Genomic DNA, 23,574 nt, shown 5'->3' on the forward strand with positions numbered 1-23,574 from the left:
GAAAAAAAATATCAAACAAAAGCCTCGGATCTTTTGGAACTAATAAATCAATCACGTGAATGGCCTGATCTGCTGGTTAAATGTGTTTATAAACTGCAACTTGAGCCACGAAGTGAATAAAGCAAACACACGACACACGAGTACACGACAGAATGACTCTGTTCAAGTTTCCTGCGGCAGAATAATATCTAAGCAAGTACAGTGTCAAAATGAACAAAGATAAATAATCCCAAGTTCAAATCTAAATAGGGGTACAGTATTCATCCAGTAATCGGTGAGAGCACTTATAGCACATATAAATAGTACTTGCGCAGCGATTCATAGGTTGGCGAGGGCGACAGATATCAAAGCATGACCATGATTCCGACACTCCGTCCCCAGAAGCACATCAGCATTATTCGGATTTGGCCTGAAATTGTGAACGGATTAGTTTGTAGTTCAGATTCCCATGAAAGAAAGCAGATAGATTTCCATTAAAGCAAGCATATAGGGCTCGTTCACACCTGAACGTGCCAACGAGTCTAATCATCACACGTCACACGTAAAACGCAGAAAGCTATTAGCACATGATTAATTGAGTATTAGCTTTTGCAAATTTGATAAATTGGTTAATTTGAGTTCTTTAAATATCTTTCATATGATTTTTTTTTCAAAAAATATATGGTTTAGTAGTTCAGTAAGCGTGAGCACGGAAAAAGAGAGAAATATTTGGCTCTTATGCTTGTTGCGAACGCGCCCAAAGGCATATGGCGATATACCTCAGGAGATCGGGAACGGGACGGGCTCCTGCTTGGGCTACGTTTCTTGGGGCTTGCTGCTTCACCATTGGCAGGCTAACCAGAAACAACTAAAGTAAGTCACAAAAACAAACCCACAAAGTACGTTAGCAAAAACTTACAGAGGTATTTGGTGACTTTGATCTTGCTGGTGATCTGCAAAAAGTTCCAGAAATAACAGATTCAATATCCAGATTCCAGAATGCAGCTTTAACAGCTTGCTTCCAAAAAGCCTTCACGCCTCCCAACCATTGGAATGGCCAATTGCAAGCAAAAAGAGCTCATGGAAATTAGAAGAGATCCAAGTCCTCAAAGATCAAAACATTCAAAGTGTTTAGTATCAAATGTTACGTGACCATATTCGCTAGAATATTCCTCCAAAGTGAGCTCAACAAGAGCAAGCAAGGAATTTGTTCCTCATTTACTCAATCCGAGCAACCACAGCCATTGCGTATCAATCCTTAATGCTCTACCTCCAGTGTCCCAAAGCAATTCCCTATGCCCAGGCTCTGATAGTCTGATGTAATAAGTTACAGTACATCAGGTCAACAAAATGGATGATTTTTAGCTACCAGAGCAGCTCCCAGTTTATTACCATACCTCACACAACCATTAGATTTGTTGCAAACAGAAGAAACCCCAACTTCGATTTCCCGTTATGCAATCCCTAGATCTCCGCACAAATCCTCATCTAATGAAGAAACCATTGATGCTTTCAAATATTGGATACTTTCCAGTTGAGTTAGATATGAAATATGTCAGACCAGATAAACTCTGTAACAAATATACCAACAGTTTCCTATATAAAGTTAGACTAGGACAATCGGTAAGGTCGAATAGACTTGGCTCAACCAACAAGCCCAAGAGGATGTAGCAGTTAATTCGCAATATGGAAGATTACAGAACTAACAAATTATTCAGACTGTTCTAGGTGGATCTATATCAATGCCAACTTATCAATCAACAAATAAAAGTACCACCATAATATCTATATATGTGTGTTATCTTTCTGCCAGGAAGCATTATTTGCTATGTCGCCTATATATACGTCATAACATAAAAAACAAGGAATTTGATGCTCAAGAGCGACTCATCAATGTTACCTTGATGGAGAGCGCCCCTTTGACTCTGATCTTGAATGGGAAGAAGCTGATCGAGATCGAGATCTAGATGCCGAACGGCGTGATGACTTACCCTTGGGAGACTTACTGCAGGACATATTAAACTTTGGTCAGTGGCCAATGGTATTGTTTAGGGACATTAGAATGTAATCACCACCAGACCTTGGACTCCTGCTTTTGCTGTCGCTGCGACCTCGGCTCCGGCTCCGGCTCCGGCTTCGCGAGTATGAGCGGCTGCGTTTTCCATCATACTCCTTCACCTAAAAGTTGATAAGTTGTATTATTAGCTAACTTTGGAACAGGTTGGTTCCAAAAGGCAAACTAGAAGTAAACATCTGGGTGTACCCTTATATAGGCCTTTGAGAAAGCATTCTTAAATTCAGAGTCATCAAGTTTCCTGATCTGCAAGAGATAAGCATTTAAAAAATTTAAAAAGGAAGGAGATAAGATGCAGATTACTGTACTAGACATAACAGCAAGACATTGCTCCAAATCACATCTCCAACAAGATAATACGGGTATAGTGAAATATGAAATGAAGCTACCAGGCAATAGAAGACATTCAAAAGGGGAAGAACGAGAATATAAGACTTACAGCATACTTCATGTCATCATAGTTTGTGTAGTCTACAATTCCTATAGTACCTGTGGCAAGCAATGGTGTATATCAATAGTAGGTCACAGAAATAATAACATACTGGCATGCAATACTTCTTTGCTTAACCAAATTGTTGAAAATGAGAATAATGGTGTCCAGTTGATTATCATGGCTAGATTAAATGCCTAAATATCAGTATTATTTTTTTATTAACACTCTGCATGTACTTGCTGGGATATAAACATGGAATAGAGCATTGCAAATTAGACTCACAAGCTAGATGACCATATGTCACACTTAGGTATTCATCAACTTATCACATGACATGAATTCATTTCAAGATATGCAAATCTGCCATAACCAAAAAGTTCACTTATATCTAAGGATAAATCAGCTAGTTTCACAAGATATTGACAGTGTGCCAGTATTGTATCCAATTGTTAATATTCCATAGTCTAAAGAACTATGGTGAACACCAATGGTACAGTAAGCTAAAATACTGTCGTGCATGGTGAACACCAAATAGACTTACCACTGCCTTCACGGTACACTTCAGAGTAACAAACGTCACCAGCATTTCGCATATGATCCTGTCACAACATTCATAGACGAAGTATAGCTTCAAAAAGAACAGAGAAATCATATAAAAAAAAAGAAAGAAGAAATATTGATAGAATAAACGATATTGGAACAGACCTTTAGATCCTGCCATGATGCTGAAGAAGGTAGTCCAGTAACCAGAACTATTGAGAGTTACACAAATGTTTTCAGATTAGAAGATACAAACAGAAAATCAAGCATTTAGAAACAGAATTGAAATTCAGCATTATACCACGATACTCTGTATGCCTAGATACACCACCACGACGTCCTCCTCCACCAGAACCGTTAAAGGAGGAAGAGTTACCTCTCCCACCGTGTGCAAGTTCCACCTGCGCATAACGAGTGTCAGATATGTGAACACTGAAGATCAAATTATCAAAAGCTCATAGCACCTACCCTCAATCGGTTACCATCAAAGTTGTAGCCATCCCGTCCATGGATTGCATCTTCAGCATCACGGGGATCTTCAAACTTCATGGCAAGGAAACAAATATAGATGGTTAGGATATTCACCAAAATCCAAAAGTAAATAAGTGGCTTCTAGAAGCATATAATTATCAATTCACATAAGGAGGCCATATTACTTGCTACAAAGTATAACCATTGATAGATAAATTTAATAATACCAATAAATGCATTCAAAATTAAAGACCCTAACCAAGCGCACACTTACCTCAACGAAAGCAAAACCAGGTGGCCTTGGGGGAATCTTCAAGTCAATATCAACAATTCGTCCATACTGCAAGAAAAAAAATTGCAGTGTAAGACCCTCGCACAAGATTAGAGTGAAACCCAAAACTACTGGGACAAGTGACAGACAAAAGCTCATTTATTCAATGTGAATGTTACAACCGCAAAGGTCAATACCTAGATTTTAGAGGCCTATAGAACCTAAAAGAGTAAAAGTTCTTATGGTATCACCAAGGTCAAACAGGTCTAAACATAATTGCTTCCTTTCTGAGGAGATTAATCGAAGGCGTAAAAGAACTACCAACCTTGTAGAATAGATCCTCCACCTCCCTCTCCCTGATGTCGCCCGGGAGGTTCCCCACATAAATGGTCCGGCTCCAGCGCCTACTCATCCTTACTTGCTGCAACCCAAACAATCCAAGAGAGCAAATTATAATTAGAAGTAGAATTCACACTTTTACAGAACTTCCGCATTCAACCAAAACAGGCAACAACAAACTGGAATTTCATACTAAATTCCCCATAGAAATTCATAAATTGCAGGGGGGAAAAATCTGCTAACACTGTTGTTCTAGGTTGAAGTGCAGAAAAATCATGCGGGCATGGGGGTTCAGTTGAACCCCAAACTAAACCCTTTTATTAAGAATATAGTATCAAGGTTAGGGCAAATAGACAAGCTCCCAGATCTAGAAGAGAAGCTAAGGGTTGAGGGCTAGAGGCAACGAGAAAAAAAAGGATGCGGATAGAGACAGACGACAAAGAGGATGTGCGTACCGGTGCTCACCAGCGAGGATGCGGCGGAGCAGCAGCAGGACGGCGGCGCCGCTGCTCGCGCGGAGGGAGAAGGCGGCGGGCGAGCTCGCGAGGAGACGGGGAGGCGAGGCCGAGGAGGGGTTTGGCCGTGTCTATCGTCTTGTCGAGTCGTGTATTCATGTGGCCTGAGTTGGTTGGGCCGTATTAACGACGTGGGCTGTGGTGGGCCCTGAATTTCGGAGGCATGGAGATGTATTGGGCCCATCAACGGTTTGTACACGAACTCGTCCGGTCTCTCTATGGAATTTTACTGAGAATTTGTTTAGGCCCTTCGATTTGTAGGAACAATATACATACTAAAAAATTGGAGGATTTTAATCTTATGGAAAAAGTCCGTCTGAGAGCTTTTAAAGCAGATAGATCAATTCTACCATTTTCTTTCAGATTCCTATAGATTGGGAAATCGTATCTCATGTTTTCTTCTTCATATGACTCCAAATTCCTATGCTTTTCATGTTTGTCAATCAAACAATAGTTTTGAAACTTTCATTGTGTTTTTAATTCATGTAGGAATATAGTGGACATAGCATTTCATTCTTACATTTTCCCTGTTCATGTGTATCTTACAATCCTGCGTTTGAAAGAGGCCCTTGGAGCACGAAATTGCCCGGGCTTTCTCTGGAAATTTAAATGCTCGGAGAATTTTATGCTGGTGTAGATATTGTAGAAATTGCTACGCTGGAAGGTAACTGCAGCCATACAAGATCGCAGCAATCACAGACGAAATCGTCGGGCGTCAATGAAATTTTGCGTTTATTCCGAGCTGCTGTTCTGATTCAGAATTTCAGTTGCTTTTGTATCTAGTTTATATGTACAACAGTTAAATAGCAGTGATGCAAGTCTTTTTTTTAGCACTGATCAGTAGCTCCGGGAGCCAAAAATATTTGCAAACTAATCGTCCTTCAAAAAACATGCAGAGCAAGCGGTGTGTGTCAAGCACAAAATATATGGCAATTCGACTCCATTTTGATATCGTAAAATCAGTTTACACAAATCTCCAAAACAACACTGCAAAGAGATGATCTTGATACAAGGCAGCGAGGGCATGTCCGTGAAGAAGTAGAGCAAGAGGACGATCAGGTCCGCTTGACGGGGTCGAAGTTGGAGACGGCGACGACGGCGCCGACGATGGCCACGAGCACGACCCCGCCGGACACGATGCTGAGCAGGAAGTTCTTGAGAGACGGCGTCAGCGCGCCCTGCGCGGCCTCCGCGACGTCGGGGAGGACCATCACCGCCGCCATGGCCGCGGCCGTCAGCCCGGCCGTCGCCCTCTCCCTCATGGACGACGCCGACGCCCGGACGGCCATCCTCGCCGCGGGCCTCGCCCTCACCGGCAGGGCCTGGAACGACGAGGCTCCCAGCGGCTTCTTGAGCCCCGCGACGGACAGCGCCCGCGGCGCCGCGACGGCCGACAGCGACGACGCGGTGCTGGCCATGGCCTCACGGTGGGTGGGTGCTTGCTTTCTTGGCGCGAAGGAGGGAGGGGGTGGTGCAATGCGGCGTGTGGGGGGGGGTGGGGATGGTTGGCGACGAGAAGGTTAAAGTAGGATGGGTGGTGGAGGAGGGCCGCGGCGCGGCGCAGCCACGTCGGCGGCGGCGTCCGACGTGGGTAGCTGTGGTCGCGCCATTGCGGGATAAGGCTTATCTCGAGAGGAGGCCTGTGGTGGCTGCGGTTTGAGGTTTAGATTTTGGTTCAGGCCTCACCTGATCTCTGAGGTCCCCTCTCGGTTATTTCAGCCTGATAATTATACTCGTCAAGTATCTAATGGTGATTTCCATTTGATTTTTGGTTATGCATGGTGCAAACTGCAGTTGACAAACAGCAGCATAGACAGTGCTCGCAACATGAATTTTGGGAGGACATGAAGATTCACCCATCATACTTGTTGAGTGCTAAATCATAGTACGATAATTCTACTTTAGACTGGCAGTGAAGAGATATGCAGTGTACAAACACAGGATTAAAAATTTAGGGTAAAATTTATTGGAACCGGTTTAATTCCTCCAAAATTATCGGCAAAACAAACATTATTCTTGGATAACACGTTGGTTGTTATAACAAAGATCTATTTTCGGAAAAACAAGATTGTTCCAACATGAAGCAAATAAACTAAACTGATGAGCATTTATATACTTGTAAACACAGAAAGAATCAAATGTTCTGCTTTGGGATATTTAGATTTTGACGAGCGACTACTGAGAAATCAACCTATCGTAATAGAAAAATACTAAGTTTTCCGACTTCTGATTCCTCGTTTATTTTCAGAATATTACTGAGGGTTAAAGATTCATAAATAAGTTGTGAAGGTCATGTTTTGGTTTTTCAAACACAAATGGCAAACAACGTATTTGCTATCAGAAAACAACCGCGAATAAAATTTTAATATATATGTTAATAGCGATCTAAAAATGTTATTTACAAACATATAGGTTTAATAAATATCATCGACAAGTTCGATTTGTACAAAATACCATCGTACAAATGACTTTTTTTGAGAAATATCGTTGTCATTAGGTTTTTGTCTATTTTTACCATCAATACATTGCTCATACTGTAACACTTAATGAGTAAATGATGGCAAAACTTTAACGGTGATGATATTTCGAAATTTGTTTGTATTTTGTAGAACTCACACTCATCGATGATATTTCTTATAATCAAGTATTTATCAATGGTATTTGTTGGATTTTATCATATAGATAATATATTGCCGTGAGACAAAGGTAGGTTGTGTTCTTTTCCCTAGATTATTTTCAGATTATTTTTATTTTTTTTAGCACGCTTTCTAATTACTAAATGATGATATATATATATAAATATACATATAAAATGAAGTTCACAATATTTATTTTTAAAATAAATTTTTTGACTTTATAGAGCTAACTAATTCTATTATTTACACCATATTATTTACACCATTAAATAGATATATCACAGAAACCAAACAATATTTCAAAAGAATAGCGAGGGCGGCCCGAGAAAAACACAGCCTAATACGTTTAGTTAACCCAACGGGCTTAATGGATCAAAAGAAGAGCGAGGGCCGCCGGCTGCCCAGCCCATTATTCTTTCAGTGTCCCCACCCGTCAGGTAGCTCACGGCACAAATCATTCCCGACACCTTTCGCCGGCTCTGCTCCTCCCGCCGACGACCGCGAGCCATGTCCGCCGCCGCACCCACCTCGTCGCCCGATCTGCCGGAGGTTATCCGCGGGGGCCTCATCCCGGCTCTCCCCGACGACCTGTCCATCCACTGCATCGCCCTCCTGCCGCGCGCCGCGCACCCCTCCCTCGCGCTCGTCTCCCGCGCCTTCCACGCCTTGCTGTGCCTCCACCCGGAGCGCCTCCTGGCCGCGCGCCGCTGCCTCCGCCTCTCCGAGCCCCACATCCTCCTTTCCCTCCGGCCACCGGCCTCCGCCTCCCCTCTCTTCTTCCTCCTCCTCCCGCAACCCGGATGGCCCCCTCTGCCTCTCCCGCCCCCTCCCGTCCCCGTCTCGTCCTCCTCGTCGGTCGCTGTCGAGGGTAACCGGATGTTCCTCGTCGGGGGATCCGTCTCCGGAGTGCCCTCTCCTTCGGTGCAGATCTTGGATCCCCGCACCAGATCCTGGTCAGTCGGCCCGCGTCTCTCCTCTCCGCGGGAGTTCGCCGCCGCCGTTGCCCTCTCCGGCGAACTATTCGTTGCCGGCGGTTGTGTCCCTTCCTCCCCCTTCTGGGCTGAGTCTCTTGACCTCTCCACCCCGGATGCCAAGTGGGCCATGGTCTCCAGCCCGCCCCACTTCCGGGAGAAGTGGATGCACGGCTCCGCCTCGCTCGCCGGGAAGGTCCTCGCGGTGGCCGATCGCGGCGGCTTGGCCTACGACCCCGCTGCACCGCCTGGTGAGGCGTGGGCGCCGGTTTCTCCGGTCCTTGACATGGGGTGGAAGGGTCGTGCAGCCGTGGTTGGTGGAATCCTCTACTCCTACGATTACTTGGGGCAGGTCAAGGGCTATGATCCGGACACTGATTCCTGGAGCAAGGTGGAAGGATTGGAGCAGGAGTTGCCCAAGTTCTTGTGTGGTGCCACTCTTGCCAATGTTGGCGGATTGCTCTACTTGGTTTGGGAAGGGAAATGGAAAGGAAAAGCGAAAGGAAAGGGCGAAGCAAGGAGCATGGTGGTAATTGATTGGGCTGCCATTGAGGTGACGAAGGCCGAAGAGGGACGGCTCAGGGGGAAGGTGGTATCGAGGGACACCATTAAATTCATGGACATGCCCAAGGGGTCGGCAATCACGCATTGTATTGCATTGGAACTGTGACATGGTTGCTCCAAACGTAAATCAAATGGCATGCTGGTAAAGCATGAGTTTGTTTGTCTGCTCTGGATGCATTTTAGTCATTAACTCTTTAATAATCTAGCTTGATTTGGCCTGGCTCGATAGATTGAAGAACTATCAATTCCTAGTACTCATTTGGCCTAGACTATTTATTTGCAGTACTCCTGATTTGAGGATGAAAAGACTCGGTATTGTGGTAGCACCTCCTGTTGACAATGCTTCACTACTGGTAAGCGGTAATCATGGTTTACATACTTTGATCTGTCAACTCAGTAGAGGTTTAGCGGATTGCTTTTCAGTAAGTTATTGTACCCAATTTAAGCATTCTTTTTGCAATGTGTTCAATCTTGCCCTATTATCAGCCAACCTGTCATTTTAACTTGCTGTTTATGTAAATAAGTTTGTGTTATGCAGAGTTAAATAATGATGCCACTTTATTTGAATAGGTTGATGTTATTGCGTAGGTATGAATAGAGTTCGTTTTGGTTCTTTCCATGGGTCTTCTTTGTTTCAATTGGAAGTGGCCTTGCTAATAAGCTTACGATCTCTCACAATTTTGAGCAATCACACTTCATAAGCGACCAAAAAGGGTTGCTATGTCAGTCTATATCACCTTGCCACATTGGTCATCTGTTGGCACTGCTTAGCGATGATAAACGTATCATGTTTGTTGGACCATTGATTTCCTCATAGGATGTGTTCCCAGTTCCCTTGCGCAAAATTGAAGGAAATTTGAAATTTTACCTAAATAAAGAAATTGTTGTTCACATAACTTATAATACGAAACGGAGGGTGTAGTTTATAGTGTTGCCACTGTTTTAAAAATGCAGCCTAAGTGGTCTAGTACCCTTGTTTTTTTATTAAATAATTAGGTGTCAACTTGCCTTGCAGAGTTGCAGGGCATCTGGGCAATAGCAAATCTGGCTGGACGACATAGGCTTAACTCAAGAGATTGTGTTTCAATTCCTTATCTTCTGGATGCTGGAAAAAAAATCATCTGGAGTTCTGCGTGACAAAGTTGCAGTTGGACATTGAAGATGAAGCAAATGTTTTGCCTTGTACTCTATTTATTCTGCATTACCAGTCAATTATTTTGCCTCAGATTCATCATTGATCTGCGTGTATTTCAAATAATGCATCTTTGAAGAAGTGAAATGAGGCAAAAAATAATTATGTAGCCCGGCTGTACTGAACTTGCTGTGCCCGTGTTGAAGACAATACCTTGCTAGTTTGGGCCAGTAGTACAAATTGTTTAGACATTTTCGGCCCAAGAGAAACAGCACCTATGGTTGTCTCATTCTGTATAGAGTTACTATTAGTTTGTATATACAGATGTATTCATAAAGAAACTAGGGATGCATCCCTAAACAAACTATGAAACTCATTCATGCACCCTCTTCTGGGACTAATTAATACAATTAAATTCATAATCTTGCTTATGTATTCTCTCTTCCATGGGCAAGCACAGTAAGCTTTTTCTGTGAAGAACAGAAGAAGGATAGTCCACAAGTTGTATAGGCTGATATCCCCGAAAGGCCGAAAGTCTAGCTCAATTTTGGTATTGAAACAGTCAACACAGCAGCAGGGGCACTATAAACATTTCCTTTGATACAGCATACACATAACAGAAGGAAATTGATCGATTTACACATATTTTTTATATAAAGAAACTGATTTCAAGAAGACTCAGTTGAAGCTTCAGCTCGCCGAGGCGACCGGCCGGTACGTACAGCACCTCGCGCTGCTATGGACAGCTACTCGCCGCCGCTGCTGTCGTCGCCGCCGCCGAACAGCTTCGACGACCTGTAGTAAACCATCATCAGGACGAGGAACAGCACGACCACGACCCCCACCGGCGCCGTCCCCCCGACGCGCTGGAGAGCCTCGGGCGCGCCGCCGAAGGCGAAGACGTTGGCGAGCACGGCGGCGCTGCGGTCGTCGGAGAGGAGGCGGATGATTAAGACGAGGGTGACCGGAAGCAGCAGGAGCCCCACGGGGCTGAGCATATCGGTCACCGCCGCGGTGATCGCCTCCCCGGCGCCCTCGCTGAGAGCCCGCTGCCCAGCTATCGCCAGCGCCAGCACCACCCCCATCAGCAGCAGCCCGTGCGGCGGCCCGCCGTCGTCGCCACCGCGGCCGCCGTAGTAAGCCCAGAGATCCTCCACCTCCCTCGGCACCATCGCCGGCGGCTCACACCTCGCGCCGCGCGGGTGTTGACGAGGGCGGAAGTGTCAGTCAACTGGGATGCGAGGAGCTTCATAGTCATGCGCGCCTACGTACGTCGGCCGCGCGCGGTTTGGACTTTTTCGACGTGACAACGCAGCGGAGACGGCTGCCGCTCCGCCGTTGGGACGTCGCAGTTTGGCGCTAGATTAGCCGAGGAGGAGACTCTCACTCACCTGCATCCGATAGCTCCATTGCAATATCCTATACACTTGTTTTTTTCATACAGTTTTGTCAATAAACTACACGGTTGCTGACGATGCATACCTCCTCCTTCGATTTAATTACAAGGAAGAAGAGGTCAATGTGTGTTCGTAGGTATTGCTACTACGTCGTTGTACATTGCACGGCTAGGAGTGGGTATGGTTGGAGGATCATATCTACGTAACGTACATTGGAGATGCTGAGAGATCGAGTTTGTTTGCCAACTCAAATTAATAACACGGTGGAAACTCGGAGTCCCATGTGCGTCGAAGATCATTCGGTTGGTCGTCAGCTTCCTCCCGGATCCCTCGCTTGTTGTGATCGTGGAAGGACCTGGCGATCGCCGGCTTCACCATGTTGGACACCGGCGGCCTGGCGGCGAAGGAGATGACCACCTGGAAGGCGTCGCGGGAGGCTGTCCGGAGCAGCTCGAAAACCACTCTGCTCGCCGGCATTCTTCGCGAGAATTAATGGCTCTCGAGCCTGCAGAGGCAATCGTTCGTCGACGAAGCAGAGATACATATATCGCACACTGACAAGGCTTATAAAGGGTAGGACTTGTTCACCTGGGACACAGATCGAAGAGACCCTAAAAACTGGGCGACATTGATCGATCGAGCTGGTGCTATGCTGCAAGGCTGCCTCTCTAATTCGGCCGGCCGTTGTGGAATGACAAATCCGTGTGCAAATTTAGAGCGCCAGCAGGTACACATGCTGTAGAATGCTGCATGCATGCTTCTTTGTGTCTTTCTTATTGAGCACACGTGATTTTGCCTCCTTGGTTCTTCGGTGCGAATAGGAGAATGTGCAGGTGAAGTAACACGTGGTGCGTCCATACATACTCTCGTCTCGTCTCGCACGCCGGGAGCCAACGCGAGTGAACTGAAACCACCGTGGGTTTTCTGGCCCCAAATTGTTCTCTTGTCGGGCCGGAATGTGAGCAGTGGATTACATGAGCCCCGTACAGTTTTTTTTTCAGAGTGAGCCCAGTAGAGATCATGATATGGAGAGCCCGTTGGGCTAGATCGTTAGTTTTTGGTTGAGATACCCTCGCCAATCCAGCATTGGCCCATTCAGAAGTAGGACACGGAGAAATATAACATCTTGGATGTCTAAAATTTAATTATTTAAATCTCAAATCTATCAGGAAAAATAAAAAAAATAGGGATTGTGTGTCAACATAAAGGATGGATTACACAAAGTTATATAAAACACTGTGATGGTTCATCCAAGAGTTGCATTTGATTTAGAATTTAAGCATTTATATAATTTTTGTTGTGTATATCCATTCCAATTTCCAATACTTTACTTTTGACCTTACATTTTTAATCTGCGTTCCTATTGGATAAATGATCTACCATATATTAGAAAAGCAAATATAATTATTCTAAGATAATAGAGGTTCATGGAACTCAATTAATTATAAACCGAATCCACTTAGCCCCTACGTAACTAAGATACACTCAACCAAAATGAGCACAAGAAAAAGTAACTAAACATTACAGAAGCAAAAGAAATCAATGGTTAATAATTCGTAAACTAAAACACTGTCCATGCTCCTGGGTAAAAATTATAAGAGGAAAAAAATACAAATGTAGTATTACTAGTTTTCTTTTGCGCAAAATAAAAAAGACTGCGTTTTTTTATTGATTATTAAAGATAAAAGATAACAAAATATTTATTTTTTAATAGATATTTAATAATGTATAAATGATAAAGTTAACTATTATAATATTAAAATCTATTTATATATTTATATTTATATGAGATGAATTTTTATATATTTTTTTAAAAAAATATATAGCGTTTAATAGTTCCACGGCGTGCATGTTTCAGTAATAATCTGGGAACGCAGCCTATCCATCGAATGAAACAAGAAAAAGAGGCACTTTGCTTTGTTCCACCACGCTGTACATTCGCCACCAAACGGTACACTCGAGCCTTTTCATGCCACCACGTTTCCCCGTGGCGAAAACCGCCGTGCAGGAGGTTCATCCCCTCGCGGCCGCAGCCGCAGCCGCAGCCGCAGTTTTGACCACAGATTCCCATCCCGCAACGCGCTTGGACCATCGTTCCCCGATACGACTCCTCCTGGCGGAACACTATTGTCATGGCTATCATCATCCAGCGATCCTCTGCGCGCCACAAACATGTGGCCACTCCTGTGTCGTGCATAGTGCCCGCACGCCCGTCCGGCCACGGGACGAGCCACAAAGCCGCTAGGCCCGCTACACGCGCACGGGACCTGAATGAACCTACACCTACCTCAAGGCCGCGGTCTGCGATTTATTCGATTCGCCACGATGGCCGGCCGGATCAAAAAAACCACGAGCTGCGTGTGCGTGCGAGCGAAAACCATGCCCCAGCTCCCGCCACGGCGTCGCCTGCGTGGCTGCGTGCAGGGCTCTCCACCGCCACCCGCTATAAGAGCAACAGAAGTGCACAAACACCTTTCCCCTTCTTCATCGATTGCTTCTTCTTCTTTCTCGTTCACAGGATACGGAAGTAGATCGCTGCCGTCGGAGAGGTTGGCCTGACTGCTAAAATGGCGGAGGAGAAGAGCACGCTGCGGTCGATGAGGGAGTGGGTCGTCGACCACAAGCTCCGCGCCGTCGGTGCGTTGCCTCGATCCGCCATTTCTTGGGCTTGCCTCTGCCATGTTTGATGGCAAAATTGATGGGAGATCTGATTGCTTTTTTTTTTTTTTCGATCGTGTGCTTCCAGGGACGCTGTGGCTGACGGGTGTCGCGAGCTCGATCGCCTACAACTGGTCCAGGCCCGGCATGAAGACCAGCGTCAAGATCATCCACGCCAGGTTCGTCTCGTCTCTCCTCTCGCTGCCCTCCACGCTCCGAGCAAGAGACAGCTGCTGTTTTCGCTGTTGAATTTCTTATCAAGAGCTCGTGTGCTGTTGTTGCCGGCCAAGGCGCCACCTCCGCCGCTCGCCGGAGCTCCGCCGAACCGTGGCCGCGCCTCTCGTGGCGTAATTCTGGCCTTGGTACTGCCGGAGTCCGGCTTGAAGGGGGTGTCGGCGATAATGTCGGAAAATGGGAGGGCCCAAGTACAAATATGCGTGGGCCACGTTTTCGTGCTCGTGTCCAGGTCGCTCTAAGTCGATCCAACGGCCGAGCACGACCCTGCTAGCGATCTAAACGGGGATATATTGAGCATTTTCATATACTAATAACATGCTCCCTTCTAATTGCAACGGATCACTGCGTTGGACTCGGAAGTTTATTACTTTTGAGTAGTTATAAGATAATGAATTAGTGATATGATAAGACAAGAAATGCTCACCTAAGAAACTATCTGGATCGTGTACGATGGATCTAACGGTCGATGTAGTCCAAACTGAAACCTGGTAAATTCTCATTGCAGCCCAACTGGCAATTAATAGACTTAATTAGTTATATTTCAAAAATATAGTCTTAATTAGTTTGTCACCCTAATATGTTTATGTTTCTTTTTTTCCCTGACAGGTTGCATGCTCAGGCCCTCACACTGGCTGCGTTGGCTGGCTCTGCACTGGTGGAGTACTACGACCATCAGTCAGGATCAGGATCAAGAGTTCATCAGTATGCAAAGCAGTTTCTCACACCGGAGAGCAACCCACATAAAGAATAGGATCTTTTGTATTTACTACTTAATTAAGGGCAGAAGGCTATTTACAAACTACTCCAGCCTGTAAAAGATGTATCGGTTTGGTTTCCTAAGCATAAAATTTGTGGCATCCGAATGTTCTACCCTTTTCCTTTGTGTATAAGTTGCTGAACTGTAGCCCAGAAATTTACACCAAATTTCTGAACAATAGCATGTATTAAATCTCGGTCCAGGCATTAGCCCGAGTACACACTATGACAAATTAATACACAGTTTCACGTCTTAAAAACAAATAAAAACGATTATCTATCGAAATGCAGTGAAAAAAATGCAGTGGAAAAAGAAAACAAACTAAATCATCTAATCTTCAGCTTCAGCTGGCAAAGACGGCTCCACACCACAGGCATTCTTGACGGTGAACTGAACCTACTTCAACAAACTTCTTCTGACACAGGCTCTGGCACTTGCTCTTGTGGGGGAAAAAATTAAGCAAGGTTGAGTACAAACCACCGTACTCAACAAGTAACACACAAGAAAGGGAGAATAAGGAATGCAATGGGGTAACAAAGAATAAGGAATGCAATGGGGTAACAAAGATAGGCTAAGGTTAAATTGCACAAAGCTGCAAAGACGGCTCCACACCATAGGCATTCTTGACGGTGGACTGAACCTACTTCAACAAACTTCTTCTGACACAGTCTCTGGCACTTGCTCTTGTGGGGGAAAAAATTAAGCAAGGTTGAGTACAAACCACCGTACTCAACAAGTAACACACAAGAAAGGGAGAATAAGGAATGCAATAGGGTAACAAAGATAGGCTAAGGTTAAATTGCAAAAAGCTGCAGTAATTTAGCAAAACAGTAGATAAAATAGACTGAAATAAAAGTAAAGTAAACATTTAAAATAAACATCCACTATCCAACGTTACACCACGTTGCAACAGGCCCAAACCACTGTCGAACGTTACACCACGTAGCGACAGGGTCAACCCTCTGCCCAACGTTAACCACGTTGCGACAGACCCAAACCACTGCTAACGTTACACCACGTTGCGCAGGGTCGAACCAGTTCCAAGATTAAGAAAATTATGAAAGGGGTTCAACTAATCCCAGTGAGTCTGTCAGTTCGCCCAATAACCGCGGGCACGGCTATTTGAATAGTTTTACTCTGCAGAGGTGTACAACTTTACCACAAGACATGGCTGCCAAACATGTTACCATGCCCCAACGTATCACCACGATACCTCAGTACGGAAACCATGATAAGACCTTTCACCTAACCCTCCCTAGACAATCGCACCACACTTCAGGTTTCACCCCCTTCTTTACACCAAGTCGGGCAGTCCCCTCTTGTGCCTTAGTAGATCCGGAAGCAGCAGAGGCTTTTGTTACACCACGATTGTCCGTCCATACTCCATCACGCCTACCCTTGCCTCGGTACGTCGAATAGGGACAAGCTAGATTACGAGTCTCACCGTTGCCCATTCTGGCTTGTTGTTAGTACGTGTAAGACCTTCAGGGTTTCCTGAGAACCGGTCCTTAATTGCCATGGGCGCGACTTTCAAAACCATGCACCCACAGCCCACTATAAGCAATATTTTAGTTGTATTAGTCCTCAACGGGAAATGAATAATGGTAGCAACCATTAAAGGTGTATCAAAGTCTAATCAATAATTAAATAAGAATTGGTGAGCTAGTTGAACTAAGCATGGCTAAGCATTGACTAACCCTAAATCTAGTCAAATTAACCCTGGGATGACAATAATAAATGAGGATCAACGGGTATAAAGGTAATTGCCCAATAGATAAATAAAGTGAATAGATTTGCATAAAACAATGCATGTTTGAATGTAAAAGCGGGGGATTTTATAATCATAGGTTCAATATGATCAAAGAAGGGTGCCACTTGCCTTGCTTAGACCCACGAGGAACTTCGGCGACGACTTTGAGAACGAACGGCGCTGCGACGGGGTTAAAACCTACGACAAACAAGGCAAAACGAACAAAACAGGCTAAAAAACTACTGAAACAGAGAAAGAAACTATTTTTAATGGATTCTTGGCATTTTTCTGGATTTAATGAAATTTGAATGGACCTAAACGGAGACTAGATGAATTACTTATGAATTTTAGAAGTTTTCTGGGTTTTTTAACTAAACAGAAAAGTCCTAAATCAATTATTGCGCAATTAATGGGGCTGCTGACGTCAGCGAGGAGAGAGGAGGCTGACGGCTGACAGGTGGGGACCACCTGTCGGTGAGAGAGAGGGGGAGGGAGAGACTGACACGCGGGTCCCACGGGAGGAGAGAGGGAGGAGGGACGCGGGGTGACTGACGGGTGGGCCCCGTCGGTCAGCGAGAGGGGAGCAGCGAGTGCGGCCGGCAACGGGAGCTGCGGGCGGCGCGGCGGCGGCGGCGCACGGCACGGCGACGACGGCGCGACGGCGATGACCGGCGACGGCGCGCGGCGGACAACCGAGACGGCGGCGCACGCGGCGCAGCCGAGCAAGGCGGCGGCAGCGGACTAGCGCGACGACGACGGCCGGGCGCGAGAGCGGACGCGGACGGGCGCGGATGGTGGCGGCTTGACGACGGCCTCGCGAGGGCGACGACGACCGCAGCAGGCGTCGGCGAGGAGGAGCTCCGCACCTGTCCGGCGACGGCGTGCGGCTCGGCGGTGGTCGGCCGGGAAGGAAGAGAGAGAGGGGAGGAGGATGGAGGCTCTCACCGGCGGCGGTGACCGTGCGGACGAGTCGGCGAAATCGAGGCAAAGGTGGTGACGCGGGAAGGAGCGGAAGATCGACGGTGGCGGCGGAGATCGGTTCGCGACGGCGAGGAGGCCGGACGCGGCGGCGACCGGGCGGCGAAGGGATGCGCGGCGCTGGGGAGGCTCCCTGGCGGCGACGAGGGCGGCAGCAAGTCGGCAACAGCGAGGCGGTGATGCAGCTGGACGACGACGACCGGCGGCTGGCGGCGGAATCAACCGGTGGCGGCGAACGACGACAGCGCGGCGGCGACTCGGGCGGAGGCGGAAAGTGGGCGACGGCACGCGGCGGCTCGGGATTTATAGGGTGGCGGCGCCGGCTAGGGCGGGCGGAGGTTGGAGACCGAGTCGGGCGCGACGCGATCTCGGCGGCGGCGGTTGCGGCGGCGGCGCGGACTCGGACTCGGCGCGGCGCGACGCGGGCGCGGGCGCTGGCGGGGAGGCGGTCACTGACAGGTGGGACCCGCCTGTCAGTGGCGCAAGGAAGGAGGGAGGCGAGGCGGACTTTGCCGCGGCGCGGGAGCGGGCGAGTTGGGCCGACGGCCCAGGCGGAGGGGAGCGCACGCGGGAGGGGCGGGTGAAGCGGCCGGTCGGCTGGGCCGGTCGAGGGGGAGTGGGCCGGCTCGGCTGGGCCGGCCTGGGAAGGAGAAAAGAAAAAGAAAAAAAAGGAGAAAGAAAGAGGGAGGAATATTGGACTTTGGCCCAATTTGAAAAGGAAGGGAAGAAGAGAGGAAAAATGAGGGAAAAAGGAAAACCCCACTTTTGCCGAGTTTTAAATTAATTTGTTTGGCCAAATTTTATACTTCTGCAATTTGAATTTAAATCCAGTTAGTCAATTTGCGAGCCTCGATTTAATTGAATTATGTTCTTTTAGAGGGATTTTTTCTGAGTTAATTAAGCTGATTGTTATTTACGGATTTCTTTTTATGATTTTAGGCTTAGGACGAAACTCCGGGCGTGACATGAACTAACATTCAGAATCTCAGACACCAAGGCAAAGATGATGAAAAAAACTGTGTAATGTAAGGCATTTTGTTTTCTCCTGTCAGAGATGAATGCAAAAGAAAAATGCTTTGATGTACTGGAATGATGCGTGTTACTGTATGGCGTTTTGTTGTAGGGTGTTGTCATTTTCTGCCGACTGCCGCTGACGTTGTTCTCGAGATTCGGTGGGCCGCTATCAATTAATGGTTGCGATCGAAACTGGGCCGAATTAGTGACATACATAATGTCAAAAGCAGGGCATACTAACGCTTGTCTCCTCGTGGCGTGAGAGATACTGGGCCCAAAAGGAAAACCATTGTAGCGATATAATGGGCCCACCAAGATATGGATTTCGGGTTATTGGAGGCCCATTAGGACCAGGAAAGTGCCCTCCGCGTTTACAGCAATGAATTTTTTACCATTAGTATCTCAAATTGCCAAGAATTTTTGGTACTTTAAAGGTACACTGTATCTCAAGATATCATATATTTTACAAAGTATGATATTTTGAGGTACTTTTGCAATATCACATATTTTACATAAAAAAGTATGATAATTTGAGATACTTTTTCAAGTACGATAAAAAAAACTCTTACAGCAAAGCCGTTGGTCTCCGGTTGCCTCTCGTCGCCGCGGCGACGGCAGACGGCGATCTTAATGTGCGGAGATTTGGTGGTCAACGTGGACAAAAACGCCTACCTTCCGGCTATTTTGGCTTATGATAGGTACACATAGCTGGTATAGTATAGTGTTACGTATACCCAAATCAAGAAGACATTATGAATTTATTTCTTTTGAAAGAAATTAGCACAAGATTGTGCTATTTCATTAATAAAGGTGGAGAAGAGTACAAGCCCCTAGGGGCGGAAGAGAACAAAAGAGAAAGAGGAGGGGGACAGATAAACATGCACGTTGGGCTCTACATGTTAGGAGCAATTAAGTCTCCAAGCCTCTTGGCGCCCGCCATGGACAAAAATTCTGGCCTCGTCTTTAATTTTTGCCATGAGGCTAGTAGCTGAGGTCTCCTCCTTGTCGAAGACACGCCGGTTCCTCTCTTTCCAGATTTCCCAGGCGATTAGAAGGATAAGGGTTTGCAATCCTTTCTTTGGTACTCCCCTAGCATTGGATAACATCTCCCACCATTCCTGAATACTCTCGGTGGGGTTCTAACGTCCTGGGTCCAGTTGTTGGTATGCCACCCACGTAGTTGTCATCGTCCAAATTCTTTTGGTGTATCTGCAGTGGGCAAGGAGGTGTTTTGCTGACTCGTCCGTCGTGCGACAAAGGGGGCATACTCCGTTGTTTGGCCAACCTCTAGCCGCGAGCCGATCTGAGGTCCACACTCTATTTTGAGTCACCAACCAAGCGTAGAATTTACACTTTGGAGGGGCCCAGGCTTTCCAAATGAGGCTGTTGAGTTTGGAATCTGTAGATCCCAAGCATTGCGCTTTATAGGCCGACGAGGCGGAGTATTCGCCATGGTCCGAAAGCTTCCAAGTCATCTGGTCCGGAACCCCTTGCTGAAGTGGGATCTCTTAGGTCGCACCCCATAGATCGATCAGCTGGTTAATCAGCTCTACCGTGAGGTTGGTACTGTTATTTAGCTTGAGTCAGCGATCCAGGCGTTATTTGTAATGCCTTCTCGTAGAGTTTTCTTCCTTTTACTTCATGCCGCATAGACCAATGGCATCACGCCCCATTAGCCAGGCGGAGTCCCAAAAGCGGATGGTATTGTCGTCCCCTATCGTTATTTTCGACGCCGCCTTGAACAATGCTTTGTCCATTTCGTCACACGGTGTGTCCATCCTCACCCACGGTTTAGCGGGGTCACTCCATTCATGCCAGAGCCATCTCAGCCAGCACACCCAGCCCCCCTTGTTTTATTGGCATGCATGTTCTTTCCCAGTTAACCTTACATTTACCCCCTGTGATGTCTCCCGTCCCTGCCCACAGGAACCTTCGTCTTTTAGCATCAATTTGGTTTAGGGACTCCTTGGTGATCTTTAAGGCTATGAGAAGATAGATCGGCTACGCTGTTAGCACTGATTTGACTAGGACTGACCTTCCTGCCGGTCCTAAATTTTTGCCTCTCCATCCTGTGATTCTTGCCATGATTTTGTCTAGTATCTGTTGAGTGTCTGTCTTGCGCGTCCTCCCTAAGACTAGAGGTAGTCCAAGGTACTTCAGGGGAAATTGTGCCCGTATGGCGGGGACACCCTCTAGGAGGTGGTCGATGTCTATGTTGTGGCACCTGATTGCCGCAACTCGGGATTTGTGCATGTTTGTGACCAACCCCGTATCCTCTCCGAAGCTCTTGAGAATGCTAGTGAAGGTCTGGACGTCGTTCTTGACTGGGTTCATGAAGACCACCGCGTCATCGACGTACACCGAGATTCGTAAACGGGCCGCCTTGTCTCGCAGTTTGGTGATGGCGTTTAGTTGGGTTGCTTCGGAGAGGATCCATTGAAGCGGGTCAATTGCCATGATGAAGAGCAGAGGCGATAGCGGGTCGCCTTGCCTTAGGCCTCTTCCGTGCTGTATTCTCTCCCCTGGGATCCCGTTGAGGAGGACTTGTGAGGTGGAAGTAGAAAGGATGGCTGAGATCCAGTCCCTCCATTTCTGCGGGAAGCCTTGATGTTGTAGCAAGGAAAGCAAGTAGTCCCATTTGACCGAGTCGAACGCTTTCGTAATGTCAAGTTTGAACAGGAGCATGGGTCGCCTGGTTTTGTGATACCTTCTTGCAAGGTTTCTAACGTACATGAAGTTGTCGTGTATGCTTCTACCCTTGATGAAGGCGCTTTGGTTGATAGATACAAGTGAGTGCATGTGTGGTCGTAGTCTCAATGCTAAGAGTTTGGAGAGGATTTTTGCTATGCTGTGGATTAGGCTAATCGGCCTAAAATCCGCCACCTCTTCTGCTCCTTCTTTTTTGGGGATTAGCACAATGTTGGCCGAGTTTAGCATGTTTAGACTTGCACATCTGATGTTATTGATCGCGTTGAAGACTGCCACGACGTCCTCCTTAATGATGACCCAACAAACTCTGAAGAAGTTCATCGTGTAACCGTCTGGGCCCGGCGCCTTGTCGGTCGGCATTTGTTTGGTTGCCTTTAAGATTTCTTCTTCTGTGAATGGCTCATCAAGGTACGACAAGTCCACTGGTGGGGTGTGGAATTCTTGCCAATTGAGGTCACATGTCCTCGGCTCCGGTCGGCCCATGAGTGCAGCGAAGTGGTCGTGTACCACTGCTTCTTTGTCTTCGTGAGACGTTGCCCAGGCATTCTCCCTGCGTAGGATTTGAATATTGTTCTTTCTCCTGCGCGCGTTAGCTTTTAGGTGGAAAAATTTTGTGTTGGCATCTCCCTCTCTGATGTTTGTTATTCGGGAAGCTTGCCTCTTGCGTGCTCGTTCGATCGTTGCCAGGCCAAGGAGACGGTTTTTGAGGCTTGCCCTCAACCGACGTTCTACGGCTGTTAGCTCTCTTCGCTCCTGCGCGGTGTCAAGCCGCTGGATGACATCTAGGGCCATGTAGAACTGTAACTTCGCTTCTGAGCATATTCCTCTTGACCATTTTCTCAAGCATCGAGCCGTTGTTTGTAGCTTGTGGTTCGGCCGGTGTATCGGCTCTGTGTGTGCTGTTTGTTTGTTCCAGGCGTCGGCGACAACGTCCTTGAAACCTGGGATTTTTGTCCAGAAATTCTCAAACTTGAAGGTTCGTGGTTTGTCGTGGACTGCGGCGTTTGACAGAATCAACGGGTAGTGGTTTGATGGGCCTGTTGGCAGGGCATACAGAACGTGGTTTGGGAAGGCTAAATTTCACGTTTCGTTGCAAAAACACCTATCTAGCTTCACCAAGGTCGGCCTCTGCCGCTCATTGCTCCAAGTAAATTTTCGGTTCTGTAGGTGGATTTCTTTAAGCTCGCAGTGGTCCAGGGCCGATTTGAAGCGATTCATACGGGCGAGGTTCAGATTCATGTTGTTCTTGTCTCTTGCCCTATAGATCATGTTAAAGTCACCGAGGAGCAGCTAGCCCTCTCCTGGGCTTGGCTTCAGTCTTCTAATGTGTCTGAGGAAAGCATCTTTTAGGTGGTGCCTTGTGGGGCCATAGACGCATGTGAGCGTGAACGTAGATCCTGACTGGATGATCGTTGCTTTTGCTGATATGGAGAAGCGTCGTATTCGCATGTGTTGGATGTGAACTGTTGCACTCGCCCAAAGCAGGAAGATTCCGCCTTTTGTTCCTTGTGCTGGCTTGAAGGCGAAGCTGTCTAGGTGGTAGCCGCCCAAGAATCGAGCTAGATGGCCGTCTATATATTGGAGTTTTGTTTCTTGGAAGCATGCTAGATTGCATTTCATTTCCCGCATTAGCTCGTGCACCACATTACATCTTGCCGCTGAGTTTAGCCCTCGCACGTTCCAGTTTATTAACTCAAGGTTTTGCATCATTATGAACTACAGCACCAGGTCACTGGGTTAGCCCTTGGGCTAATGGCCGCCAAAATGGTTGGAATGTGTTTCTGGACGGGGCAGTGGTCGGTTGGTTCTCCCCTGCCTTTAGACATGGCCTCGCTGTCACTACTCTGTGCGGGCGCACGCGGAGTCTTGCGAAGTGAAGAGTAGAGGGGTTCACTTGAACCTAGAACGGCCTCAACGATTCAAGCAGGAAGCAAATAAGACGTTGTTGTGTCCCTAGGCCGACATCGGCAAAACATGATGTGATGAAAATAAGAAGCATAGTGCAGTAGTTTTTCAACGCTGGCTTCGCTGCACGCAGGCCGCCGAAGATCCAACCACAAAAGCTGAACGATAACTGAAGAGTGTGACGATACATGTAGTTGTCGATCTCCCACTTTCTTCCTCGGTGGGTATCAGGCAAGAGCCTCCT

General features: G+C 47.0%; 5 protein-coding genes across 6 annotated transcripts; 2 read left to right on the top strand and 3 right to left on the bottom strand.

Annotated features, from left to right (window-relative positions):
• Nucleotides 1–153: 153 nt before the first annotated feature.
• LOC102707599 (serine/arginine-rich-splicing factor SR34) lies at nt 154–4,678 on the bottom strand. 2 transcript variants are annotated; one of them, XM_006658046.3, is made up of 14 exons: nt 4,563–4,678; nt 4,094–4,189; nt 3,772–3,837; nt 3,495–3,569; nt 3,328–3,427; nt 3,192–3,238; nt 3,028–3,085; nt 2,493–2,542; nt 2,243–2,299; nt 2,060–2,157; nt 1,880–1,984; nt 899–932; nt 759–833; nt 154–409 (listed from the first exon to the last, which is right to left on the bottom strand). In XM_006658046.3, the coding sequence occupies exons 2-14, from the start codon at nt 4,178–4,180 to the stop codon at nt 395–397; spliced, it is 867 nt and encodes a 288-aa protein (XP_006658109.1). In that variant the 5' UTR covers nt 4,181–4,189; nt 4,563–4,678; the 3' UTR covers nt 154–394. The 2 variants fall into 2 exon arrangements, 1 of the variants encoding a protein (XP_006658109.1); XR_423683.3 differs by lacking the exon at nt 154–409 and adding an exon at nt 1,377–1,467 and having other exon boundaries at nt 769–833; nt 899–1,293.
• Nucleotides 4,679–5,531: 853 nt separating this feature from the next.
• LOC102705932 lies at nt 5,532–6,134 on the bottom strand. Its single transcript, XM_015839278.2, has one exon. The coding sequence runs from the start codon at nt 6,038–6,040 to the stop codon at nt 5,678–5,680; it is 363 nt and encodes a 120-aa protein (XP_015694764.2). The 5' UTR covers nt 6,041–6,134; the 3' UTR covers nt 5,532–5,677.
• A 1,558-nt stretch (nt 6,135–7,692) lies between these two features.
• Nucleotides 7,693–10,111, top strand: LOC102707983 (F-box/kelch-repeat protein SKIP6-like). The gene is made up of 3 exons (XM_006658048.3): nt 7,693–8,935; nt 9,077–9,146; nt 9,809–10,111. Exon 1 carries the CDS (start codon nt 7,766–7,768, stop codon nt 8,897–8,899), a length of 1,134 nt encoding a protein of 377 aa, XP_006658111.1. The 5' UTR covers nt 7,693–7,765; the 3' UTR covers nt 8,900–8,935; nt 9,077–9,146; nt 9,809–10,111.
• A 236-nt stretch (nt 10,112–10,347) lies between these two features.
• Nucleotides 10,348–11,205, bottom strand: LOC102706214. The gene has a single exon (XM_006658896.3). The coding sequence runs from the start codon at nt 11,095–11,097 to the stop codon at nt 10,672–10,674; it is 426 nt and encodes a 141-aa protein (XP_006658959.2). The 5' UTR covers nt 11,098–11,205; the 3' UTR covers nt 10,348–10,671.
• Nucleotides 11,206–13,654: 2,449 nt separating this feature from the next.
• Nucleotides 13,655–15,197, top strand: LOC102708450. Its single transcript, XM_006658049.3, has 3 exons — nt 13,655–13,959; nt 14,069–14,159; nt 14,824–15,197. Exons 1-3 carry the CDS (start codon nt 13,890–13,892, stop codon nt 14,966–14,968), a joined length of 306 nt encoding a protein of 101 aa, XP_006658112.1. The 5' UTR covers nt 13,655–13,889; the 3' UTR covers nt 14,969–15,197.
• The last annotated feature ends 8,377 nt before the right edge of the window (nt 15,198–23,574 follow it).

Source organism: Oryza brachyantha, chromosome 7, assembly GCF_000231095.2.
Source record: "Oryza brachyantha chromosome 7, ObraRS2, whole genome shotgun sequence".
In the NCBI taxonomy this organism is placed as follows: Eukaryota; Viridiplantae; Streptophyta; class Magnoliopsida; order Poales; family Poaceae; genus Oryza; species Oryza brachyantha.

What these genes read in the sequence shown, in the direction of transcription:
- LOC102707599 (XM_006658046.3), bottom strand. Translation starts at nt 4,180, where the DNA reads ATGAGTAGGCGCTGGAGCCGGACCATTTATGTGGGGAACCTCCCGGGC. An exon ending in TTGATGGTAACCGATTGAGG is followed by an intron (nt 3,428 to 3,494) that starts GTAGGTGCTATG and finishes CGTTATGCGCAG; the next exon opens with GTGGAACTTGCACACGGTGG. An exon ending in TCTCAAAGGCCTATATAAGG is followed by an intron (nt 2,158 to 2,242) that starts GTACACCCAGAT and finishes ATCAACTTTTAG; the next exon opens with GTGAAGGAGTATGATGGAAA.
- LOC102705932 (XM_015839278.2), bottom strand. Translation starts at nt 6,040, where the DNA reads ATGGCCAGCACCGCGTCGTCGCTGTCGGCCGTCGCGGCGCCGCGGGCG.
- LOC102707983 (XM_006658048.3), top strand. Translation starts at nt 7,766, where the DNA reads ATGTCCGCCGCCGCACCCACCTCGTCGCCCGATCTGCCGGAGGTTATC.
- LOC102706214 (XM_006658896.3), bottom strand. Translation starts at nt 11,097, where the DNA reads ATGGTGCCGAGGGAGGTGGAGGATCTCTGGGCTTACTACGGCGGCCGC.
- LOC102708450 (XM_006658049.3), top strand. Translation starts at nt 13,890, where the DNA reads ATGGCGGAGGAGAAGAGCACGCTGCGGTCGATGAGGGAGTGGGTCGTC. An exon ending in CCACAAGCTCCGCGCCGTCG is followed by an intron (nt 13,960 to 14,068) that starts GTGCGTTGCCTC and finishes GTGTGCTTCCAG; the next exon opens with GGACGCTGTGGCTGACGGGT. An exon ending in GTCAAGATCATCCACGCCAG is followed by an intron (nt 14,160 to 14,823) that starts GTTCGTCTCGTC and finishes TTTCCCTGACAG; the next exon opens with GTTGCATGCTCAGGCCCTCA.